Source organism: Pterocles gutturalis, unplaced genomic scaffold (assembly GCF_000699245.1).
Source record: "Pterocles gutturalis isolate BGI_N339 unplaced genomic scaffold, ASM69924v1 scaffold10833, whole genome shotgun sequence".
NCBI lineage: Eukaryota > Metazoa > Chordata > Aves > Pterocliformes > Pteroclidae > Pterocles > Pterocles gutturalis.
This window is the reverse complement of record NW_010125648.1, coordinates 1-26,606: the sequence shown is the minus strand read 5'-3', so window position 1 is coordinate 26,606 and position 26,606 is coordinate 1. Positions and strand designations below refer to the sequence as shown.

Sequence of the window (26,606 nt, the reverse complement as noted above, 5' to 3'; positions counted from 1 at the left end):
AGAAGGCCACCAGCTCAGAAGGTAACCTTACAAAAGAAGTTAGCATCAGCTTCCAATTTTTCTATTGGACTTATCCCCTTTCTGTTAGAAAAGCGCTCAGGAAATCCTTAAAACACAGAAGAGTGGGAGAACAGCCGAACTGCTAGGAAGGTATATACCTGCTGCAAATGCCAAACAACCCTTCATTATATTATCACAAAGATCTTTGTTTTTACACATAAAAGACATTCTCAGCTTCCTACAGGGGAATAGACTTGTCCACAAGTTGTCCAAAGTCTAGTGAAAAAGAAAAGGAAGCACCAGGCTACCATTCCACAAACCCCTGCAGGAGAAACTCCAATATGCCCATGTCCTGAGATAACCAACCCCTTGGGATTTTAAGGATGAAAAATTAAAGGAAAGAAGTCTTCCTATGTTATCTTGCCTTCAGTGCAAAAGGAAAATGAGAATCCCAAACCTAGGCCATATAACAAACCATTCATTCTGAAATTTTAAGGGGAAAAAAAAAAAAAAAAAAAAAGCAAGTAATTCCTTAACAAAAGGTAAATACGAATGCATCTGACAATGGAAACTCCACAGAGTCCCAAACCTATAACAGAAAATAAAACAGACCAGAGGCCAGACAAGGAATGCCTAATAGAATTTTTCTACCAATATACTACAAAAAAAGTGAAGCACGCATCCTCTAGGCTATCAGTCACTCAGCATCTCAGCTGTCAGCTGAAAGCACGCCAGTCTCCAGTAAGATCTGATCTAAATTCACAGGGAACAGTAAGGGAACAGAAGATGGGTTTTGGCACTTCAAGGTATGGTAACAGAACTTTCAATATTCTGAAATGCTTTATATGTGAAGAGGCTAGTACAACTAGCAAGAGCAACTCCACACTAGAGCAAAAGCTTGTAGTTTCTTAACATTTAAGACAGAACAGTCAACCCAACTTCACTCTGAAAGATTGTTCCATACTTCACAGCATCTATACAACAAAAAGCCTGCAATGACACACAAAAAACAGTAGTTGTGTTTGACAATTCTTTTATCATATTGCCATATATTTGCTTCAACACTCCTCAACTGAGACAGAACTTCCACATGCCTTGTATTTTTCATGAATACGGTGACTAAGTCTAAGAGTCACATGTGCTGAACAGACACACTTTGTAGCTCACCTGTTAATTTCAGAACTTTCCATATCTCCTTGCATGCCTGGAGATGTTGAAGGGCTTGAGTCAAAAGCTGTGTCTATTTTACAAAATTTAAGAAGTTATTTTTTGTCATAGTTTTAAAAGCAAAAGGAATATACATGTCACAACTAACAGGATCTTTATATCTAACTATAAAATAAATTAAGAATCAGCCTAATTAGTACATCATCTACACCAGCTACTGTTTCAGTTACCTCCGCATCTCAGACAAAGTCTCTTCACACTGAATGTTCCATTGGTCCAGAAAGAACCATATTGGTTCCTAGGGACATAATTTATTTTAGCTCCCAAGCACAAAATAGTGCGATTGAGACTGACAAACCACTAAATCCCACAACACAAATTGCTGTGCATTGCTCTCCACAAAAGCAAGTTTTTACAACAATCACTGTACAGCAGACTTCCATACTCCCTTCATAACCACTGTACATTTTCCTTAATCTTCTGACAACAGTAAGTACAACACCCCAAAAAAGGATGTATGCATAAGAAAAAAACAAAAAGTGAGCTTTATCACAACCACGCTGGTAATTACTTTCAGCAATGGCATAATCCTAAAGATGCAGTAATTATCTGCCAGACCAACCAATGTTTAGCTGCAGACTCCTTACATAATATATAAGGTAGACTGAAATACCTCTAAGAGAAGGTACTGCCATGACCCCCTGCTGATAAAAATCTGTTTAAATCCACTGAAGTCAACCGAACTAATTTACAGAAATCCAACATTTTAAATTGTCTGGAAAGCAGTAGGTGCATTGATTCTAATTAACTATGAAAAGTTCCCATGCTTATATTTTCAATATTCTGTTCTGAGTGAAACAACTAAGACTTCAAAATCAAAAGTAAAAAATGCTACACTGATACATACAGAATCAATTAACAGAGCCATGCCCTACCTGTTCAGAAGGTATTACTTGTTGTCTCCCCATTTCCAAATCAACTGCAGCTGCCATTAACAGGCATGTCTTCTGAGCAATTAGAACAGCTTTGTCAGAAGGACAAAACTGGGACAACTGACACCAAAACCAGGAAAAGGTAATGAGAATTCTGCCCATATAAAGCAATTTTCTCATAAACAGATGACTGCTAAGTCTCCTCTATGATCCTTTTAGTAATCAGTCAGGAACAGTATACATTCATATTGCAATTTTACTTGTACAACTACAAAAGAAGATTATTTAAAAGTAAAGCATAAAGCAGTGTTGGAGTCCCTTCTCTACAAACACATAACAAAACTGACAGTGTTGGTACAAGTTCTGTATGGAGATTAGGACTCAAGTACTTAACATATTTGTATTAATGATACAGTCTCCAAACATCAGAATCCATTTATTTTAGAAAGCTGTCATGGAAGTCTAAGTTTCTTAGGACATTTTTAAGCAACAGAATGTAAAGTATTATTATGCTTACATTTTGCATTAGAAGTCAATCTCCTTTTAACAAAAGTGCTCCATCTTTAGAGCATGTCTCGAAGGAGGTACCAGATACATGGACAGAACTTCTAACAGAACTAGACAGATGAAGATGGCAATATTCCTCAATCAGAGACACTATTAGCAAGTGTACATACCTTGAAAGACAGTAGAAAAAAATCTCTTATCTTTTCAGGGCAGCCCCTGAACTGTACAGCTAGGTTCCAAGCTAACAAAGACATAAAAAATAGAGACTAAAATAAAAATCTTCAACGTTACAGGCATGCCCACCTAATCTCTAGTAATAGGCAGTTCACATTCTCCAATTCAATTTCTTAATCAAAATATAATCAACAGCTTATTTAACAACAGCAAGAAACACTGTTATTAGTGATTTCTTAAAACAGTTTATTCATGTTTTCAAATGTTGTCTTAATAATGTCATCACCCATTCTACCACATACTCTACCCACAAGACCATGAATTGGAAGCAGCATTTTCTTATGTTAGGAAACAGAACTAGTATCTGAACAAAAGCATTGAACAATATTCCCAAGATAAATTAAAAAAAAAAAAAAAGGAAAAAAGCCACAACGTTTTGAAACATTCTCTATTTTACCCAGCAGCATCATGCACACAGCAATTAAACACAACATTCTGATTAGTATGTGGATAAGCCCGATTAAATGTTTAGATTCCACAGTGACTTTGCAGATTCTAGCTTTCACCTTAATGTATTCTCTAGAATATGTTTTTATAGTCTCTGAATTGTTTGTTCTGTGAGTGAGAATGCTGCCTTCGAAAGGTCACAGTTTCCACAGATTCCATTCACATTCATGTTACTACATTTGACCTCTGCTGCTCCCTCCTTTGCCACTCTTTACTGGAGTATGGTTACATTGTGAGGATGTGTGCAAAAGCAGATGACTTCTATTATTGATTTCAACTATTTTCTCTCCTGTATGCTCTGGCAAAAGCAAGAACCTGAAAAACTGCTTCAACTAGTTACCCTATGCTTATATTTTTATTTATAGACAGAAAAGGCACTGATTCCATTACTAAAACAGTGTAACAAAGACTACTAAATGTGCCCAGGACAGCTCAACAAGAGCTGTATTCCCCACTAAGAAACACTTCTATCTATGATAATGTTTGCTTCTTAGATTTCATATATTGCAGTTCAAGGTAAACTCCAGGACTCCTGATGTAAGGGACTAATGAAGACAGTCAATCTGGGCATCGGAGGTAAGCTCATCCTGCAACAATCACACCAGTACGCTCATCTGAACTTCCTAATTCTTATTTCACTACATGACAATATGCATACTCAGGATTGGCAGTAAGGTTTTTTTACTGCTCTTAGCAGCATTTTTTTTTCAGTTGTTGAAGAAAGCCATTATTCTTTCTATTTGCCTGATCTTAAATTTTATTTCTGTAACAGAGTCTTGGTAGTGACAGGCTATCTAAGAGAAAAATGGTGAACTCTTCAGAGTTGCATCATGGACGCATACAACAATTCCTGTGGTAAAGGGAATCATGTATTGGCTGTCCCATCAGTCAAACAGACCTTGTGTGAGTGTTTGTCTTGATAACTGACTTAACTGTAGTTTCAGACTACAGAAAATGCCGTAGGAGAACTTTAAGACTAGTTTAGGCAGTGACTGCCAAAGGTGGCAAGTTTTGAAAATCTACTACATCTTTAAACACTTCTTCTTTAAGGTCTGGCTAAGTGGAGGTGGAAGGGATTCAGTTCAGATTTTGAGAGCACAACCTACCAACTTTTCTAAACCAGTGAGCTTCAAGGATCCTCATATCCCCTGTAAATTGTTCTTCTGTGAAAGACTCAGCCAGTTTCTTGTGAGCTGCAGAAAATGTGTTGTTCAATATATAAGTAACACTTCCTGAGCAGAATAAAAACACTTCCAAGTCTAATAACTACAATACAAAACAGGGGTTTCCAAAACTCCCATATAATTCCTGATGAAGAGTTATTCTCACAACTTAAATCTAATACGCTTGACCAGAGAGGCTTATCAAAAACATCAAAAGGTACCTCAAATAGCACTTTGATATAGAAGACTGCCAACAAGTACTGCCTCTTCAAAGTTTACTGACACTGAAGTCAGAGAAGTTTTATTTAATTTCACAAAAAGTAGAGGGTTTTTAAATTTAATAACAAGTTGAGGTCTTTCTCAAGGAACCTTTAATTAACTTAATTCTAGTCTTCATTCTCTTCTCCTAGTTACAGTAAAAACAGATAGTGTAGAAAGAGTTCTACAATCTCACTAATGTTCTTGTCCAAGGTAGGAAGAGAAGGGTAAAAAAGATTTAGTGAAAATAACTACTACTTTTCATGGAGAAATGTCCTCTGTAAAACTCCTGTACCTTTTCCAATGCAAACAAGATAATTCCTTTTCAAAGGACGGCACAACTTAAAAGTGGGAACCAATTTTGACAAGTCTCTCCCGTCTTTCAGCAATTTGCTATTACCCATTGTGGTTTTCTAAGCCTTTCAGGGCAAAAAACAAAAATAGCATTAACTTAATTTTTAGAATGCTCCCTTTCAAACAGATAGAACAGCAAAGACCACCATTGGCATTTAATTATTGCCAGTAGAAAGTTACACTGTTAATTCAGTTTACAAAACCAAACTTCCTTTTGTGGTAGCCCTGCTACTAAAGATATGAATTTTGTTCCTGTCAATGCAGTCAGAATAGGAGATCGTCACTTGAGGCCACCCAGGCTGTGGTTTGTACCCGAATATCTGTTTGTTTGCACACATGGCCTTCGAAGGATTAAAGGGAAAATGCATAGAAGAAACTGCCCCTTTGTCTTAGAGAAGCTCCCAAAAACAGGCTTTACTAGAAACAGTTTTTCTGATGCTAGCCTGCAACCTTTCCATAGTAAAAACCTGTAGCACTGAGATCCAGCTTCATAACACTGTTGAATCTCCAGTTTCAATTTTCATATTTCAGTGGGAAGTTGGGAACATAGACTGGAATAGGAAGTCTAAACATTTGGTTGGTATGGGCCTAATCATATCATAAAATGTTCACAGATGGAAGAACTACAGAAAATGTAAATAAAACAAAAGCATACCCAACGTCAAGTAAGTCAGCATAGAGTTGATATCTTCATCTCTAGAATGGCGAAAAACTTAAGTTTTAGAAAATGTTTGATTAATTTTCTTACAACAGAACACATTATTTATGTTGGAATACAACATCTCTGTAATTATGGATATAACCATTTTTGCCCTGACAAACATTATCATTAGAAACTTCTAGCACTGGAAGATGCAGAAGGAGTACTGAAGGCCTGCAAAAAGTTTTATTGATCTGCAGCAGTGAAGGTTGTTGCAGAAGTGCAGTGGGAGATTTTCTCAGCTGTTGGGGCTGTAGGTTAAACTTCAAAGCCCACTGACACTACATTGTTAAGACTGACAGTCAAAATCCAGCAGTACAGTTCTCCTACTTCTAAGCCAACACACCATTTGCGAAGTGGATGGTATTTGGCAAGGGAGGTCCTGCTCTGAAGTTCCCACTCAGAACTTCCAAAAGATATCACATCCTAGTGTCAAAGTTAAAGAGGTTGCTTAGCTCACATTCCCCATCCTTACACATTAGTAAAAGAGGAAGGCAAAGAGGGAGCATTTAAAGGAAAGGTTATACAACTAGAAAAGACATTCCTACGGGATATCATTAGGTCAAGCAGGGAAGTCATCTGGGTGGACTTTTTACTAACACAGAAACTATTCTCTTGGTTACTCTGCAAGAAAATAAGCCCAGCAAGAAAATAGTACATGATTTGTACAACATATCCACCATAAGAAAATGGTTTTGCAAATGGGCTCACCTCTTCTCTTCATCTTCTGCCATGATCTTTGACAACATAAGACGGACCAAACATCTAAATATGAGAAAAACAAGCAATGAAGAAACAACAATTTTTTTTCCAACAGTGTATTTTGTCCTAATTTTCCAGACAGGATCCCACTTTTCTTCCTTACACTGTCAGCCCATGGAACTCACTGAAAAATTCGAAGTGTCAAACTGAGCATCAGATTATACTATTTCCCACCCTACTGCCTCATTTTGCGTATCACTTTGTCAAATCATGAATAGTAAGTAAATAAACGTACTGTAACAAAGGCTTTAAGCAAATATTGGAATAAATACATCTGTCTCACAATAAACATGATGGAATATTTCAATAAGAAGACACCACTTCACCAGAGGATACAAATGAACTAGTATTTTCACCAAATATATTGCTGCAATCTCATTAGAGTCGCTGTTGGTCATCTGTTCAAATCACGATGTAATCACAAAATTCAGAGCAACTAATAACTGTTTGCTTGGGAGAGACTTGGATATCTGTAGATATTAAGAGTTCAGGCTTGAGGTACATCTGCAGCACCAACAAGACTGCTAAGGAATCTTTCACCTACTCTGTTTTCCACCTTCCTAGATATAACTAATTCTTTTTGAATAAGAAACCGGAAAAAAATTCTCTTTCCTTGTAAACATATTGAATTCTTACTTTAAAGCTGCAAATGATTGTCGGCAGTCTTGTAAACGTTCAGACAAATACTCCAAAGCTTTGATAGCCACAACTTGTTGTTCATTCTGAAAAGAAATTAAAACATGTTTTGCATAAACTGCACTACATCAGTTACCACCAAAAATAAAAACCCAAAGCAACAGCATATTCCAAAAGTCTGTGCAGTCTACTACCAGGAAAAAGAACAAAGGACTCTGCACAGAAGAGCCTCAGAGTCAAGAGAAAACCACAAGGAGAGATCACCCGATCCCATGCACAAAGAGCCTATGGCAAGAACAGGATCCGTACAGGTTGGCAAGGCTTTCGTGCCTTGCAGTGCTATGAACAAAGCCCTAAAAGGCAACCAAAACATCTTCTAATTAAGCCAATGTAATCAGCCAGTTCAGACATCACTCAAGCCACCAACCAAGAGACAAACAGGAGGAACAAGTGACTTTTCAGTCTTTTCTTGTTGACTTATGTGTATTTTGTACACAGGTTCCCACTAGCATACCAAAGACCAGATCCCAGAGGCAGAAGATATAACATTTTGCTGAGAATAAATGTAAAGTACACCATGTCATTTCCAGATGCCAAGATTTATAACTCAGAATCCTTTATTCTCCTGAAGAAATATTAAAAAATACAATTTCTTTATATGTGAAATCAATTTGTACTTTGCATTACAGAACACATTTGAGTGAGACCTTGGTCACAGAAGCATGAAATACTTAGAAATGCATAAAATACATAGAAATATTAAAGGTAAGCCAGGTTACAGAGGTTACGGCTGTCCTACTTATAACAATAAAGCAAAGTAAAGACAACATATCTACCTCTAAAGCAATTTGGGCAGCTAAACTCAGGAGATTAGTGCCTGTATCTTCATCCGCTCTCAGCTTGTCTTCATGTTGACATGGCTTTTCTGCTAACTTCCCCATTTCAATAACTGCTTCCACAGCTGAAATATACAGAAGGAAAAATTTCATATATATATGTATATAAAAGCAACTGGAAGGTGGAAAGTTCTACCGTTTTAATGACGTTTTAAAAATTACTTACGAAAGGCTATGTTTTTTTAAATATGAAAAACCAAGACAAGAAAACCTGATCATACCAGCACTTCTCCACTATTATGCATTTCTTCCTAGAAAGGTGCCAAAAGGCTTTCCAAGCTACTAATCTAAGGAAACAGGGGTGCCATAAATGAAACTATCTCACATCCTTAATTTTGTTCTACTAAATAACTGTCACTGAAGACAGAAGACTTTCTCTAATACATTGTCTGGGCGTGATTCCAAGCTCCTACATCTTGGCTTACGCTAAGGGTGCTGCTGCTTTTATGTTCACACTGTGCTGTGGTTCCCGCTCTATATTATGTGAACAAATTATGCTGTCATTAAAAAGATGTATAGAGAACAATTAACTGACACAAAACTCATCGGAAAATAAGCTCTGCATGTTCCTCTGTATTCTAAGTAAGTATAGACTGTATTTCTCAATTTTCATTACCTGAGCTAAGATTCTCATTAAAATGTGAAATGGCAGAACTCATTATAAAGAAGAAACAGTCTAGAGATATGTCTTTCTGTAAGTCACCTCAGTAAGTCATGTATTTTCTGGTAACTTCAGGCTCTACTTGTCCAGAGAAATTAAGAGCAGCAATAATGGCTTCATTAAGGTTCCTTTAGCTCAATATCCTTATTTTTATATTGTATATGCATATGAAAGAATATTAGAAACAGTAAGCATACAATGATTCTCACACTGGAATGCTACTATAGCTTCTGTCCATGAGAAAATCAGAGACTTTCTAGCCAGAGGCTTCACCCAGACAGTATCAGATATGGCAACGGACTCCACATCTTACATACTGTGTGCAAAAAGCATCCCACTCTGCAAATTTAAACCTACAGCCTGAGAGTTTCATTTACTTTATAGAGCCTTCCTCTAGCTTCTTCTAACACCCTCTATTGTGTCTTTCTCAAGATGAACAGTCCAAATCTGCTTAGCATTTCCTAATACATTCAGCACTTCTGCTCCTTTATCTTTCAAGTTCTACCTTTATCAGCATCTTTCTCGATCACTGCAATCTTATAGACACTGAATTTAGTAAAGATGCTGTTTGGATCACACCTTTCTGCTTCTTTAGCTGCCTCTTTAGCCTATTCACAGAAGAAATTAAAGGAAATCAGTACAATGACATCTTGAAATCATTTATATAATTTACAATAGAAGAGAGCTAAAAAGATACACAAAATGCTAATGGTTACATTGTTGATATTTATATAATTACTCAACAAGTTTGGTTTGGCAACACCTTGCCTGGAAGGGCAGAAGATGGCACCAAAGGCTGACAACAACCAGACTGAGGAAAAATTCAACTCCTCAAAATTAGAGCTACACAATCAGAAACCACTAGAACCCCCAAGAATGCTGAAAAATTAAACTCCTTTCTGTCACTTTGAACCGTGAAGTTTAACACCCCCAAACCAGAAGGTCTAGACAGCTAAGGCAGGTGAGGGCTACCACTGACCTCTCTGCAGAGGTGAGGGCTAACACACTGTTGTGGTAAGTTCTAGTGAGATACATCAAGCATGTTTCCTGCCAGGGTTCATTCGTCTTGAGGAGAGGAGCACCTCTAATCTGAGAAGAAACCTGATATATTGAGGCACAGTCACACAACTTGTGGACTGTTTCCCCCACTAGAATTATACGTGATACAAGAGGCCCCCATAGCAGCTAAGATGATGAACAACATCTCTCTGCCAGATGATGCAAGATAGGCAAAGACAGTTCCCCCTCTCAAAGCAAAAGAGGTACAGTAACAAAGACGTAGACTAAGTCACAATGACATAGCTACAAAAATTTAAAAAAATGAAAATAAATAAATATGTATACCTATATATTATATGTACCTTGTCAACTTGTTTCAGATGAAGATAGCAAGAAGCCATGTTCCTTTGCAGCTTAGCCAAGTTCTGATCTATCTGCCCAGGTGTGTAGAAGCTGACAGAATAATTGTACCAGTGAAGAGCTTCAGAATAGCTTTTTGCCTAGGACATATAAAAAAGAAAAACAACAACAAAACCCAAGAAACAAACACACCCTTATTTGGTTGATTAAATTGCCTATGTTCTCACATATTTTTTTTTAAAAGGCCATTGGCAATGAAAGATTTAGATAACGAAGTACATTCTAGTGTAACCTTTTCCCCAGAAAAGCAATCATCAGTCTCACAATGCAGGTAATGTTCATTAGGAGAACTGACACTTTACCTACTCCTACACTTTCCTTATTCTTACAGCCATTATGAAAGACTAGATACTACAACAGTACTGTTTGGTCCCAAACCTCATAATGTTTGGCAGCTCTGTCCCACAAGATGATGTGCAGCTGGTTCAAGGCTTCAGGCAACAGCTGTTTCCCAGTATAATGACCTGAAAAGATACTGCAAACCTTCACTTTACAAGAACTTCAAGCAGCACACTGAGAAGCACCTAAGAACTATCTGAGAAAGACTGTCCCATAGCCTACAACAAAAAACACTGACACAGCAATAGTTTCAGCCAGGACTCAGTGTTTCATATCCTGCTTCTTTAACAAAAGAAAACACAACCAAGAAAAAAAACTCAAACAAAACCCTAAAAAACACTGGGTGAGAGAATAAATATTTCCATGCTTGAACAATGTAAATGGGGCTTTTGCACCTAGCTCAATGCTACATAAAATACAGTCTAATTTCCAGCAGATCTGACAGCCAAAAAATACTACAGTGCTACAGGTGCAACAGACCTGAAAAATAAACTGTTATTCAGCTGCTCAAACAAGGATATGCAACCTGTTTTAATACTGACAAACAAAAACACATTGGGTTGGATGAACAAAGTATTAACACTACACAGAACTTCCGATAAATGTTTCTAATCCCACATGTATCAGTCACACAGTCTACACTAAGGAGGAATTGTTCTTGCAAGTGAATTTAACCTTGAGCTTTATCATGATTGTCATTCATTATGGAAGTTGAGAATTCCCATGCAAAAGAAATATAAGGGAAAACTGACACAAATAGAAAGAAAGATGAGAATAAGCAAAGAAGTGAAAACAGAATTCAACACTTCAGCCAACTAAATCCAGCTTTCAATAAACAGCAGCCAACGATGGATACAGACCTACAATAATTTCTTCAACCTTTTGCTTAGCAAGCAGCTCCCTCTCATTCTGCAACAGGAACTCAATGTGGAGCAGGGTAATTCTTCCAAGGTCAGGTGAAGATTCAAATCGCTCAGGAAGAGATTTCAGAAAATCAAAACCAACTGATTCCCTATTCACAGAGATGCATTTTTAAGAGGCTGCACAAGAAGAGGTGTTAATTTTCCATTCTAAAGAATAACACAGTCACACCATACAGCATGTTTCTCATTAATACTAGTGGCACACAATCCCACTGACAGAGTGAGTCAAGGTATGAATTTACTGCAGTTCATCTATTCAGTAGTAACTTCCTATTAGCACATGCTTGTTCCACAGTATTCACAAGAGCCTTTACTCCTCACAATGAAAGAGTAAGTATTTACCACAAGATAAAAGCATATATATAGGTAATCATGATGGAGCATTCAAAAGCACAAAATTTCATGCCTCAATTTATTTTGCAGTAACTTTTTCATCCTTATAGTGTTTTTCACAAGAATGATTCTATGACTCCAAACTCTTTCATTCTGAGGGTTGGTCAGTTAATATGGAAGAAAGATTTCAGTCAGATAATTCCAGACATATTGATATTATTCTAGATACATTACTAGCTACATAGTGAGAATCTTAATCATTCCAAAGTAAGGCTACAGCATTGCAAATTGCCTCTCAAAATTGTTTCACACCCTATTCTGCCGTTGCTATATTCTGTATCACCTTGCTACAGAAAAGACAGGCTCCCTCTCAAAACTGTTCACCTACCTCTGTGAGTTTTTATTTAAAATAAAGCATCATTGTATAATAGATGTCCTTTGCTTATAAAAGAACAACTACAAAGCCCAAGCATTGTGTTCACCTCACTTAGTGATGCTTTCTTTCATACCTTCCATGCTCCAGCAGCAGTTTGGCAATATTCAAACAAAAGTCTAAAGACATCTTATGGTGCAGGAATTCTGCAACAGCTAGACAGAACACAAAGCAGTTGAGACTATTTAATCAATTTAGATGCTTAAATGCTCAATTTACCATTTACCTCTTAACAGCTCCTTTGGAAAAAGAAAAAAAAAACACAAAACCAAACCAAACAATCAACAAAAAAAAAAGACGCAATATAATAGTTCTAAAACAAAAAGGAAGAATAAAACATGTCCACTGTGCTTTGACCTTCCTTTCTCTGTACAATTAACATAATACTACAGAAAGGTGGCAGACTGATCGCCCTGGAATTCTAGCCCTCTGTCTCTTTACACAGGAACAGCACAGGCATCAGGAGCACAAACTTTTGCCTCAAGCTGCTTTCCATCAAAATGTCCCATCCTTATCCAGCAGGAACCACTTAGGACTGAGGCCAGTGCTCAGGCTGTGCGGTGGTATCACACTGCATCGGGAACTACGTAAGCCTAATGCCTTTAGCATCAGCTGTTCAACTGACTGGTGCTGATAAGTAGGTATCCATTTTAGACCACTCAGATAAAGTTTAAAAATTGCTAGACTGTGCTGGATGGTTAATAACAAGATTTATACATTTGTAGCTTGGATGAGATCAGAGAAGGAACATGCAGGGACATGACTGTAACAGTTGTTAAAGGAAGCATTTCTAAGGCACCTGTGTACCAGTGCACAACACAAGATTTTAGCCAAATGCCTAAAACTTAGCAGAAACCTTCACTCGAAAGCGAAGCTGCAATGCATGGACACAACACTCTTTTATGCCAGCCACACAAGAAAAGACAGACATCCACTCACTAATAAACTTGCCTGAAAAACTGAATGGAGTCTTAGTGCTACTAAATATTAACAGAGTGTGTTTTGACAGGCAACACTACAGCTTCACAATTCAAACTGTAGAACAGAAGCCAACTATTGCAATGGTAAGTTTTGAATAACTGTCCACTTGAAAGCTGGCTGAAATTCCACAGGAGCAATCTGAAATTGCTAGTCTGGCAGCATTCAAACCATTCAGCTCTCTGCAAGAAATTCCTCATCTCATCCTACATTTATTTCTCAGAGCATTCATTATGCATCTGATGCTTTCCAATCATGAAGAGTACAAAGTCTCTCCTCCTCAAGATTTAATTATTTATGGAAATAAATTTCTCCTGATTCGTTACCCTTTCTATATTAAAGTCCCCCTGAAAACTTTCTTCTCCTCTCATGCCAATAGAAAAATCAGTTCTGTTCATATGACAAGTTTGAGGAATAAGGAGAAGAGTTTATATGCCCTAGGTAAGCTAAATAAACTCTGGTAACACAGGTTTACAACACCACACTGACCAGCACTTGATGTTTGTTGGCCAAAATCTGCAATGTCACACACAGAGAATAGCAATATTTCACAAGCCTTTCTCCTATGCTGACTACATAAGAGACAATCCACCTTCACCCTTTTGAGCAACCTTAGGCATCTATCTAAAATAAACTATACCTTTACATTACTATATTTTCACTGTCTTCATTCTAACAGGCTTCACAGTCTTCCCCTTTCCCTGGAAATATCCAGCAAGTCTATTTAAGTTCTCAACAACAAAAATAAAATCATGGTTAATTCAAACTTACATTAGCACCTGGGTAACTCCTCTGTGAACACTGACTAGTATGTCTCACACTCCAAAACCAGAACAACATCTAGCTAATGAAGATTCCTCTAAAACACATGAGAAAGGGATTTTTTTTTCTTCTCTTTTCTATCTGCAACTCAGGCCATCTTCTTGGGTATGGAGTAGTATGACCTTATTATGAAACTTATACAGAGCTGTGATACCTGAGTTGATATCTTCATCTGATGCTCCACTTTTAAGAAGAATTTTAACTTTCAAAAAAAGCCCTGCTGGATGCAAATTCTCCTGTGCAATGAAAAACAATACATTATTTGGACAGCTGTTTGCAGAATACAGAACCCCTGAGAGTCCAGCACATTCATAACACAGACAAATATGAGGAAATAACATACACCCTGCTGTATTTTTCAGTTCACTTTTAATGACTGAAGCAATAGGCAGGCAACTGGTAATATGTTTTTCTTAAATGCAATATGCATCTTTTTTATTTATCCTTATATTGCCAAAAGACCGTGAAGACAGTGAAAGCAAGAACTACATGATTCTCATTTTGCTGTAGTCCATTTCCAATACTTTTAAATAAAAGCTGAACAATACTGAATGATAGAAACATTTCCTGCTTTTCTATGTGTGAACTGGCTGGATTACTCTACAATTAATATGAGCAGAATTCAAAGTAGCTTACAATAATATGAAATTTATCAAAGAACAATGGGAGCAAATGGAAATAATGAAGACTACACTACAGCTCTCACTAAAACATTGCACATTTCAGATTCTGAATAAAAATTCTGCTAGTTTTCCATACCTTCATACAATATCAAAACATACATTATCAAAAATCATTATAAAAACACTTTCCAACTCAAAAGGTTTTGTGAAAGTAAATACAATAAAAACTGCAAAGGGCTTAGATACTGTGGTAGAACGATGCTTGAACAACTAAAATACACTGCCTTTTATCCTGATCTTGTGAGCACGTGCATCATCATCTGTCTGAAAGTTTTAACCGCACGTAGAAAACAGAATTTGAGCTTTCATTTAGAACAGGATTTTATACCTAAAATTTGTTTTGTATGAAACACACAAAGGAAATTTAAAAATGGTCATCCAAATACAAACAGAATTTTTTCAACTTTAAGTTAACCAAACCTATGTCTGATGTCAAGGAAAACACACCAGTGATTAACGTGGTCCATATTATTATGTTAATAAGTGCTTGAGTTTCAACTATTGCACACCATAAATAAAGTTACACATTACTACCTGATTTGCCAAGTTTATAGCTTTCAATGCCTTGTCAAGATACAGATTGCAATCCCACTCAAAATAGGCTGTAGCTAACAATCGCAGCACTTTAGCCTGGAAAGAAAAACAAACTGGAAGTTTAAATGCCACCTGAAGGGCAGAAAAAAAAATAGCCACACACGAACATACTACAGACTCATCAATCTCACCTCTGTGCCCAGCAAGATCATGGAGCTCCTCTGGAAACTATGCTAAGATACACAGAAAATAAGGAGGTGATTGGTAAAAGCCAACATGGCTTCACCAAGGGCAAATTGTGTCTCATGAATTTGGTGGCCTTCTACGATGGGATTACAGCGACGGTGGATAAGGGAAGAGCAACTGACATCATCTACCTGGACACGTGCAAAGCCTTTGACACTGTCCCACATGACATCCTGGTCTCTAAACTGGAGAGACATGGATTTGACGGATGGATCATTCGGTGGATAAGAAATTGGCTGGATGGCTGCACTCAAGAGAGTTGTGGCCAATGGTGACATGGACAGTGGGATCGAGTGCACCCTCAGAAACTCTGCTGATGACACCAAGCTGTGTGGTGCAGTCAACACGCTGGAGGGAAGGGATGCCATCCAGAGGGACCTGGACAGGCTTGAGAGGTGGGTCCCTGCAAACCTCATGAATTTCAACAAGGCCAACTGCAAGGTCCTGCACATGGGTTGGGGCAATCCCAAGCACAAATACAGGCTGGGAGGAGAATGGACTGAGACCAACCCTGAAGAGAAGCACTTGGGGGTGCTGGTGATGAAAAGCTCGACATGACCTTGCAACATGCGCTCGTAGCCCAGAGAGTGAACTGGATCCTGGGCTGCATCAAATGAAGCATGAACAGCAGGTCAAGGGAGGTGATTCTCCCCTTCTACTCTGCTCTCGTGAGACCCCACCTGGAGTACTGCATCCAGCTCTGGGACCCCCAACATAAGAAGGACATGGACCTGTTGGTGCAAGTTCAGAGGAGGGCCACGAAGACGGTCAGAGGGCTGGAGCACCTCCTGTATGCAGACAGGCTGAGGGAGTTGGGGTTGTTTAGCCTTGAGAAGAGAAGACTCCGGGGAGACCTTAATAGCAGCCTCCCAGTACTGAAAGTGGGCCTTCAGGAGAGATGGGGAGGCACTCTTCATCAGTGAATGTAGTGATAGGATGAGGAGTAATGGTTTTAAACTGAAAGAGGGTAGATTAAGATTAGATATTGCGAAGAAATTTTTTCCTGTGAGGGTGGTGAGGCACCGGAACAGGTTGCCCAGAGAAGCTGTGGATGCCCCATCCCTGGAGGTGTTCAAGGCCAGGCTGGATGAGGCTTTGAGCAACTTGATCTAGAGGAAGATGTCCCTGCCCCTGGCAGGGGGGTTGGAACTCGATGATCTTTAAGGTCCCTTCCAACTTAAACCATTCTATGATTCCATTATATGAATACAAACACTTAAAATTGAAGGTCATGAAAATAAAAGCTCTGTGAGTTAAAAGAATGCCTGCCTGGTATCAGACATATAAAGTGATTGCTCAGTTCTGAAGCGTATCCAGTCTTCAGCACTGCTATTCACAAAGGACATGAGTCAGAGTTCAGAGGAGAACAGAAGGGTAGCAAGGAAAAACAGAGATCTGGAAAAAACAGAATGAAAGAGGAAATTGAAGGAACAGATGGCACAAACTTTACTGAGAGTAAGAAAAAAAAAACACACAAAGACATACATGACAACGGCCTTCAAATATATGATTCATATAAAGAGGAAGATATTAAAATCTTCTCCATATTCACTGTGGGTAGTAAAAGGAATATTAGGCTTATGAATGAGACAGACAAACATCCATCAGAAATTACACAGATAGAACTGATGATGCCTTAAAAGAAAAGGGGGAAGGGAAGAAGAGATGGCCTTTCAGGGTCTACTTCAACATTACTTTCTACAAATTAATTTCTGTGAAGCAGTAGATTAAAATGTGATTTAAGGGCACCCATTGGTGACTGAACTCTCAGACTGAAACTTACAGCAACTGAATTTGCAACTTTGCCAAACTTCATAGCAGACAGTACTACAGAGGAGGCCAAAGAATCACAAGTCAGGTCTGGCACAGCAGAGGCAGATGATACAGTGGAGTCAGGTTAACAAAACTGTCCTATTTGTAAACAGCAATTTCTCCATTTCTTACCTGCATTTCTTTGCCAACAGAATACTTCATGTCCATCTTCCCAATGTCATAACTCTGGCTATTGATGGTAAGTGAAAGTTAGAATTAAATGGGATGACAGAGATAAATTCAGCCAGTCTTCTACGTGCAACATTCCTATCTTTTCCACTTTTTAACCAGTTAGAAACCACATAAATCACACAAGCTAATATCAATAGTCAGTCCTACTAGACAAAATTTTGGTTTCTTTCTAAATCCTCACATTAACAACTGTACTCAATCACTTTCTTCAACATGTTGCACCACCTTCTGTAACATCTTCTATTCAAACATTTTGGTAGGCTTCATCAGTTTTAACCACATAGTGTCTGAAGAAGCAAGTGTTCTCATTCTCATCTGACATATAATATAGTTATACACAAAAGTTATACAGGACCTGGTCTCAAGATCACAGCAAATCAATAGCAGAGACAAAAAAGAACCTGGCAGTCATGATTCCCCATTCTTTTTCTAAAAGTTAAATGACAGCACAAAGTATCACCCAGGAGAAAATGCAGAGGTAATTCCACAAAACCAGATTTGATTGCAAATGCTGTGAACAGGGAACTGTTAGAAAGTAAAAAGTAACTGAGCATTTGTTTTCTAAACTAATATATTCTCAGTACAGGGAAATCTCAGCCCACTAGATGGAGCTACATCTCTTTCTCCAGGCATTTACTTGCACTTTGCAAAGATTTATTTCCTCTTCAAATTTTGCCATCAGGATTTAATTTTCCACAAGAATAAAATATAAAATAATCTCCAAAGCACCAGCTGTAATTAATTCCAAGCATTTCTACAAATCCTCTTTGACAACACATGTGACCATAACTATTTTGAATTTCATGTGTTGCCATTCATTTTCTCCTATTTAAAAGAACAAAAAGAAATTTTTAAAAAACTGCTGAGCTGAGCCTGTGACCTTGGCATGAGGATACTCTTCCTGACAGCCTACAGTTTTTCTTTCTTTGGGTAGGATCCACATCACTTACTTGGATCCTACCCAAACCATGTCTAACTATGCCTTTTTCACCTTGATGTTTCTGTCTTTGATCAGTCAAGGACGTGCTCCCAATGAAGTACCTCCTTTATGAGAACTTCAAATTTGTTTAAAGCCAATCCATTCAAAAGCAGTCAGAAGAATTTGTCTACTCTTTTCCAAAGTTTTCAGATCCCTTCACTGTCATTTATGAATGGCATAAGAACTGGAAACAGCTTCTTCATAAAAATCATCTCCTTGGAAGAAGCATTAGGAAGAGAACAGACAAGAACGATGGAAAGAAGACTTTCATTCAAATGACATGATGTAAGAAAGCAGACATAAATGCTAGGCAACAGCCCAAGACAGTCACTAAGTATGTGCTCAGCTAATTCAGTTCAGGTAAAATCTTGTATTCTCACATTTTTAATTAAACCTCTACTTTCCCTTGCTCCCGCCTGTCCTTCACATATATTGCTACATTTCAAAAGCAGGATTTTCTTTTGTTTGCCTTTGCACATTACCTGAGCCAGAAGGAGCTCTGTTCATACCTCTTCCATTCATAGGTTTCTACTCCAAAATTGTAACAGAGGATCGACAAGTAGCAGGTCTGCAATAAAAGACTCCTGCTTCTGTAACGTTCTTGTAGAAACATCATTAGATCTATGGCAGTCCAGTCTCAGGTGCTTTAAAATGCATTTTATGTTAAAGATATATCCACTGTTATCACATCTGACCTTATACAAAGGGGTATTGAACATGACTAAAATGGAATCATAATTTTGTGGGAAAGTGAAGCATCATTAAGCAGTACAGGACACGCAGAATAGTTCCTCAATAAATCATGCTGAAAGCACTACAACTGTGTAAACAATAAAAATTAAAACTTGAGAGGAAAAACAACTTAATTTTTCAAAATGACAAAAAGTTTTACACAGTTAAGTGAAGAAGACTTTACCTCTTCCATGGTAGCCTTCTTCCCAGCAGGTCTCTGGGGTTAAAAGGATCATCCACATTACAAGTTTTAGGAGAAAACTGATTTTGAATGCTTGGTTATTCAGAGCACTGTTGTTTCCTGCTTTATCAGCCAGCCCTGACAATGTGCTTTCATAACAACTTGTCTTCCCTTTGAAATAATTTGCAGCTGTCATATGTTGTCCAAAGAAGAGACAGAAAAGTCATTTTACATGCTAATAGGCTGCCAATATTTACATTCATTTTGCCTCCGCTGTAACTTTCCAAGTATAAATTATGTTTCTTGCAAGTGACTACAGATTTCAAATCCTTGGGCAAGAATGAGAGGTAGCACATCTTGCTTCCAATGTATTATCTCATTGCAATCCAGAGACAAAAGCATAGATTCGGTATGGATGAACAAAAAAACCAATCACTCTCTGATGTGAAACCCTTATTTTTCAGATGATCATTTGTGAATGTTTTGTTTCCAGAACAGAAAGGTTACTGTATTGAGAGAGTTTCATGCAAAGCGTTTAGCACACAGCTGTAGGCATACTGTGCCATACCCCAGTCATTTACTTGTAGGCTTGGAAAAGAAGTATTTCAAAGGATAATTAAAATACTATTTCAGTGAATGACTGTGTTCCAGGCGTCAAGCGTAACACCATCCATAAACCTGACATCCCTCTGAACAGCAAGTGTTTGGAACAATTCCGGCATTTCAGCCTGTAGGGCAAGAGTTCCCTGTTATGGATCATAGACCACTGATGATCCAGAAGCTGCAAATCCTCTCCAGCTGATCTGTGATACCATACATTACTATAATGCAACAATCTCCTTGTGATACACTGCAACTGCTCTCTGGACTGACAGCTACGTAGTGGTCCAAATGTTTCAAACTCATTTGGCAATCACTAGCTCTTTCCTTTTTTCTCATTTTTTAAATACCACTCTTTAAAACCATAAGCAAATTGTATCTCTCACGATCAGAAACCTTCTCCTTGTCTGCATCAGTGCTCCTGGTTTCTGAAGAGCACTCGCTGTGAGAGGTTTAATATTATTTAATGGAGAAGTTTAAGCAGAAAGCATGAAATTCATTTAAAATGAAACGAGGAACAGTATGCAAAGATCCCAGTTAGCATTTCCAACAATTCACAATTAGAAGCTCTGCTCTTATGATTCAAATCAAAAATAGAACTCTGCAACTGATTTAGTCACTGAGATGCAATAAACAAGGCCTGCAGATCACAAAAAACAATGTCAAATTGGTTGGAGTTTAATTGGTTAGAAACCCAATTAAATTCCAACGATATTTCCCACATTTCCCTTTTAGAATTCATATCTACCCCTTTGAATTTTTTTACCTGCACCACAGAGACAGGAACAAAATGTTTCCTAAATACTAGGAAAACATTAAAGTAAGCAAATGAAAATAAACGTGAGGAAGTTTATGCTGATATAAACATACTAGACTTTTATCTTTGCAAACAAAGAACTGGTCTGCATATGCTAGAGTTTGTTTTCTTTGGACATTGTTCTGTGAGAAAAACTAGAAAAAACACAGCTTAGTGCAATGGGAAGCCTCCATTCACAGCTCCACAGCTTCATGAAGATGGAGATTAGTACTGAGGGTAGTGATGGACTTGCATATCAAAAATTTAACAACTCAGCTCTTCTCTTGTCCCATTTGTCTCCAGACAAAAGCTCACACAGGTACAAGTGAAGAAGCAATACAAAAGACAAAGATGTAGCTTGTTCTGTGCAAGAGCAGGTGGCATGTACAATTTATCTTTTTGCCTTGCTTGCTGACTTGTCTTCTCTCATTCTTTAGGAAGAGTTTATAATTATATTTCAAATTATAAACTATGAGAAACAAGAAAAAAATTAACTTTGAAGAAAAACCTGCTGTTTTCATGCAAAATTTTTAGTAAGAAAATCTCAGAGAAGCAACCAACCACAGAAGGGATACACACTTCAGGGTACTTTTCAAAATGTTCTATGTCATGTGTCATCCTTTAATATATAAAGAGGAAAGCAGATTTTCAAAGTTTGAAACAACAAAGAATTTCACTTACCTCTTTTGGCAATTTCATCAACATATCTTTGCAGCGCTGCACGCACATCACTGCTTTTTGAAAATCCCCTTGAGCAACTGCCTAAGAAAGCAGTAGAGCATGCCAACAAACCGTTTGTGAGCAGCTTGTCTTTAAAATTCAAAGACATATTCTCTAAAATAGGACTTGGGTTTTTCACATTCACTAATGCTAGGTTTAGGATTAGATATCTGTCCTTACAGTGCTTCAATAATTCTGTATGTTTCTATATATTGACAGATGATAAAGACATCCAGAAAAACACAGCAGTCCTTAGGTAGTGTGAAAAGTTCAGATGCATGGGACAAGTTCATTCAGATGTTAAGATGATACAACAGTTCAGCAAATCTTAGACCACCTCTCCAAAAATTTAAGAGGTCTTCTTTTGTCTCCATGATCAAATTAAAAATTCTGGCCACTGCTTTGGTCTGTTTAGGGAAGCTCTGGAGAATTTTGGAGACAGTACTCCCCTTCTAGATACTGAGGTCAGTGGTGCTATCAACAAATGCAGGCAACATTTTCTCATCTTTACATTCACATGTCTGTAACACTCTACAACATTATTAAAGTACTCAGAAACTTCACTCAAGCACAACAATGCCTCACAAAACTTAGAATTTCTAAATTACACACTTTGAATTATTGTAATTTGTGTTGTTGATCCCCTAGAACACCTTTAGCACTTTTTCAGACTTCTCTCATATTGTGCTAGGCTTTTTTTTTCCCTATAATTATCACCATGATTCTTCCCTCATTGTATGATGAAAGAAGTTGAGACTTTAAAGAAAATATCAAATGTCATGAAACTTACTGTTTCCAGATCTTGTAATTTTATACTGATTTTCCCACTGTTTAAAGCCTTTACTTGTGGAAAGCAGCATGTCATGGTCATGGAAGAGAAGGTATTCATGTATAAAAAGATCTCTGTCTGATGGCATGTAATATTAATAGGTTTGATGATGTTCATGACTTTGCAGAGTCATAGATCTCTGTCTGATGGCATGTAATATTAACAGGTTTGATGATGTTCATGACTTTGCAGTCAGGAAAGTTGTTAAGTTACAGAAGACTTTGCACATGTGGCTTGTAAAATACAAACGTTGGATATCTGCAGCCATGATGAATACTACCTTCACGTACTTTCAATCAGCCTAGCTGCAAATACCAGCACAGTACGATCAGTGTTCCAAAGTGACTAATCTTGCTGTGTACTTGTTACATGAATGCAGTTTGGGGGATCCAGGCTCTACACCAGTCCCAGCCCCCTTTTTCAGTCAAGCACAGGACACCTTTGGAACTGACATTTGTGATTCAGAAAGGCAGCTGTTTGTTTTATAAACAGCCATGCTAGCCAAATCATAGAGCAACAAAGCTGAACTAGAAGATACAAACACCACAGCAGAAATTACTGTGATAAATTAGGCAAATTAAAAATCATTAAATGATTGCTACACTGAATGCAAACACATGATCTGCTATCTTAGATGTAAGTGAAGGAAATATATCCCAGTGCCAAGCATTCATACATCTAATAACTGGGTCAGAGTTTCCCTCTATAGCCCTAGTGACTTATAAGGAAAACTGGGAAGAACACATACTGATTCAGCCTGATAAGAGAGTACTTTGAAGACATTCTTCTCCACATCAGCTTTGTGCACATCAATATCTGCTTCACCATTGCTCCCCTTAAGTAACTTCGCATACAGTTTTTCTATACTCTGGAAAACAAAGCACAGGCATCACCCCTGGAACTTACAAATAGCTGTATTCATAATAAACTGAAACTGGAAAAGAGCTTACGCTCATGGCAATCTCTAGAAATCCATCGGCAATATCAGCTTTTCCAATATCTATCCAGCCTTTCCCAGTTTTCATAGCCATCTGAAGGAGAAAATTAAGTGCTTTGTGAAAATATAATCACTTGCAAGAAAGGAATGTTAGATCTCACCTTGTTGATGCACATATCTAATGTAGGAGAGGGGTATTTCAGCTCTTCTATTTCTGACAAGCACCTCCCACGTCTGAATGAAGTTCTTAACACTTAGATGCAGCATAAGATTTACGGTGCCATACTACTAGACAATATTCTAAGATACTGAAATAAATTAATATCCTGCTCATATAACATTTCACCATTTGACAAAGTTGTGATGCTAACTGCCCTGTCCAGAAATTCCTAACTGCACTGTCTGAGCAAGGTATTCCTGTGATAACACAGGTCCCCCTTCAGCATGTATATTCCCCAGAACTACAGGTATATTTCACTCCCTTTCCAAAACAAACATAATAGGGTTCAAAGGTTTCCCTTGGTGATCAACTGTACTTCATTGCTTACCCATCATTAGCCTTACCAAGATCTGTCTTCGAATAGTTCCCTCCGGAGGATCACTGCCTCCACAAAGGCAAACCAGTCTGCAAGCAACAAATCGTACTGCAAGAAAACAGTGCAGACATTCATAAATTCCAGTTGTTTTTTTTTTTTTCTGAAAGTCAGGCCCTACCATATTTGAAAGACCTTTGACATTTTAAATTAGAAGAGGGAAAAATTTGAAAGCTTCAGGAGTCAAAGCAGTCTGAATTTTAGCCAAGCTGCTTAAAACTGCTTTTTAGGCAGTAAGAACAAAAAAGACACTCTGATCAAAATACCTACTAAACACTTTAGAGATGGTTCAAATTAAATACATGGTATTCAAAGACTTAATTACATTGCAGGTGCTTACAGTAACATGTCTCAAGAGCCTCAAAGTAGCCTACAGCAAAATAGGGAAATGAAGTTTAATAATCTTTACATTTTCAAAGTAAAAAGCAAAAATATTTTCAGGCCTTCTTTATACATCAGGGATAGAAAAGACACCATTTACTGTATTTAAAATAGCCTCTCCCTGGCCCTTCAGCTGTGATACAAGATCTGAAAACACTACACTCCACAATTACTACTTATTTTGTGTAAACTTACCATTTTCCCTTTACCTGATTTAATTTATATGATGCAGATTATATATAATTTTTACTATAATCCCTCAAGACAAAAGTGTAGGCCAGTTATTGCAATCCTGCAGAACCACACAAAGAGGTTGAGCAAAAAGACCAAAAGCTCACTTCTGCTTTCCCCTAGCCCTGCTCCTGGCTTCAAGCAAAGCCACCAGCTGCATACCTGACTAAAGCAGGGAAGTAAAAAGAGGATTTAGAGTTTTTCTGTATGTAAACATTGATGAGATAGTTACATTAAAGAAACAATCTCACTTGATATAAATTAAGCAACCAACAGTTTAAATTTTATATCTTTGTTATTTCTATACATTTTTAGATTAAAACCATGGCATTAGATGGCAAATTATAGCTTTCTTTGGTCAAATAATCTCTTTACTGATGCTCTGGCACAGAAAAGGGGAGTGGTAAGAATGCCTCCACTGATTCTGTGTCACAAGGAGATCACTATTACACCAGGATGCTCCTTCCTGAACTGTTTATACAAGCCCAGGTCTATATTTTCCTCTGACTACACCCCATCTGCAAAGATCCAAACAAACCTACAGAGCTACATGTATGCCTGTCAGCAGATTTTTCCTTTTCATGCTACAGCACACAAAACACATTTAAGAAGGTACAGAATACATACGTACGTTTAGCTCTTTGCTCATCATTGACAACAGAACTCGTGTGTTTGGTCACAGCCCAGTTCCACAGGCTTACGGCACCCTCTTCAACCTGAGTAGGTTTGAAAACACATCAGTAGCAAAGCTTCACCTCTTTTGCCTACCTAAAAGAAAACTAAGTAGTTTAATTACTTTGAATGCCTACATCCTGAAACTTCTGGTTTACCAAACAAAGAACAAAGGCTACCGACTCCATACTTTTGTTAAAAAGATGATGTAGTCCTACATAAAGGTAATAAGCCCCCCTTGAAGGGCTGCACTTTCCATCACTTCAAATCCTAGTTTCCATGGGAGATCTTGCCTACAAATACACTCCTGCCTAGCTAGAAGGCATTTTATGGCCCCTTCTATTGAAGAGATAAGATTACAAATTAATGATTTCTCCTTTCTTTAAAAATAATTTAGCCTAACAATTCAGGAAGAACTGAGGGATACCAGTTTTATGCTCCTTTATTTATTTAAAGACTGCACTGAGCATACTTTCTGTTGTGACACTTGCTAACCTATCTTGCTCCTTGTCACGAATTCAGGACTTTCAAAATCAGTCTTCCTTACATGATAATCGCTATGAGTTAAATCTCTCATTAAAACATAATTTTGGAGGAAAAAGTTGGAAATATCTCATCTGGTCTTGTTTTTATTCCAGATTCATATATTTCTCATCAGACTTATTTTTGAAGAAGTCCTTTAAAAGTACATGTTTACTACTTTATAAGTACTTGTCTAGAAGAAATACATAGGTGGAAAAAGAAACATTACAAACAGCAACCTAATTCACTTTTATAATGCATAAAAATGAGTACTTCTTACTCTAGTATCATGTACTGGGTTTACCAGTTAAAACTAAATGCTTGCTTGTTTTCTTCTTCCTCGAATACCTACTATCATTATCAGAATCCACATGCAGGACGAGGACCTCTCTCCTCTGACCCAGTACCAAACTCTTAATGTATCAGTGCTCTCTGCTTGCCTTTTTACTTGAAATTACAACTACATTCTACTAGAAACTTGGAATCATAAAACCCTTAACACCACTAAGACACCAGGAACTTTTCCCATTATGATGTACGCTGTTACATTTAGGATCAATATTTTGCATTAACTTTTTAAATGTAACGTTTTCCACTTTATTTTGGACTTTCACGCTATTGGGTTAAAATATGTAAAATAAACTGTTTTGTGTACGTTCTGACAGCGCTGGAGTTAAACGTTCAGCCTCTCTGCAGAAGATGGGAAGCAAGAGCACATGCCCGCAGAGCTGCAGCCCCGCAGCCACCAACCTCGGCGAGGGCTGCTGCGCGGTGTGAAGCACACGGATCTCCCGTTTCTGTGGGCGGGCTGGAGAGGGGCACTGGGCCGGGAAGCCGAGGCTCTACCTCAGCTGCGCTCCCATCCTCCTCAGAGATGCTCCCCGCCGCCTGGAACAGCTCCTCCGTGAGGGCGGCGATGCGGAACGGGGCCTCCTCCCTCAGCAGCTCCCGCACCAGCCCTGTGAGACAGGACGAGACAACAGGCGGTGGCTCCCCGGTGCT

The 26,606-nt window shown here is 38.0% G+C and overlaps 1 protein-coding gene across 1 annotated transcript in view; it reads right to left on the bottom strand.

The window, feature by feature from the left end:
* Nucleotides 1-26,563, bottom strand: part of TEX11 (testis expressed 11) — a gene marked incomplete at its 5' end in the record, with an annotated part of 32,684 nt that extends 6,121 nt beyond the window's left edge. Inside the window, 23 exons of the mRNA XM_010078649.1 lie at nucleotides 1,168-1,240; nucleotides 2,103-2,219; nucleotides 2,777-2,847; nucleotides 4,394-4,480; nucleotides 5,718-5,758; nucleotides 6,474-6,527; nucleotides 7,161-7,246; nucleotides 7,997-8,121; nucleotides 9,223-9,325; nucleotides 10,079-10,216; nucleotides 10,515-10,600; nucleotides 11,336-11,487; nucleotides 12,241-12,319; nucleotides 14,119-14,200; nucleotides 15,182-15,277; nucleotides 17,372-17,429; nucleotides 18,893-18,978; nucleotides 21,401-21,481; nucleotides 23,017-23,136; nucleotides 23,219-23,299; nucleotides 23,770-23,849; nucleotides 25,042-25,126; nucleotides 26,451-26,563. Coding sequence (XP_010076951.1) covers nucleotides 1,168-1,240; nucleotides 2,103-2,219; nucleotides 2,777-2,847; nucleotides 4,394-4,480; nucleotides 5,718-5,758; nucleotides 6,474-6,527; nucleotides 7,161-7,246; nucleotides 7,997-8,121; nucleotides 9,223-9,325; nucleotides 10,079-10,216; nucleotides 10,515-10,600; nucleotides 11,336-11,487; nucleotides 12,241-12,319; nucleotides 14,119-14,200; nucleotides 15,182-15,277; nucleotides 17,372-17,429; nucleotides 18,893-18,978; nucleotides 21,401-21,481; nucleotides 23,017-23,136; nucleotides 23,219-23,299; nucleotides 23,770-23,849; nucleotides 25,042-25,126; nucleotides 26,451-26,563 — 2,094 coding nt within the window. The remainder of the gene's footprint in view (nucleotides 1-1,167; nucleotides 1,241-2,102; nucleotides 2,220-2,776; nucleotides 2,848-4,393; nucleotides 4,481-5,717; nucleotides 5,759-6,473; nucleotides 6,528-7,160; nucleotides 7,247-7,996; nucleotides 8,122-9,222; nucleotides 9,326-10,078; nucleotides 10,217-10,514; nucleotides 10,601-11,335; nucleotides 11,488-12,240; nucleotides 12,320-14,118; nucleotides 14,201-15,181; nucleotides 15,278-17,371; nucleotides 17,430-18,892; nucleotides 18,979-21,400; nucleotides 21,482-23,016; nucleotides 23,137-23,218; nucleotides 23,300-23,769; nucleotides 23,850-25,041; nucleotides 25,127-26,450) is intronic.
* Nucleotides 26,564-26,606: the final 43 nt, after the last annotated feature.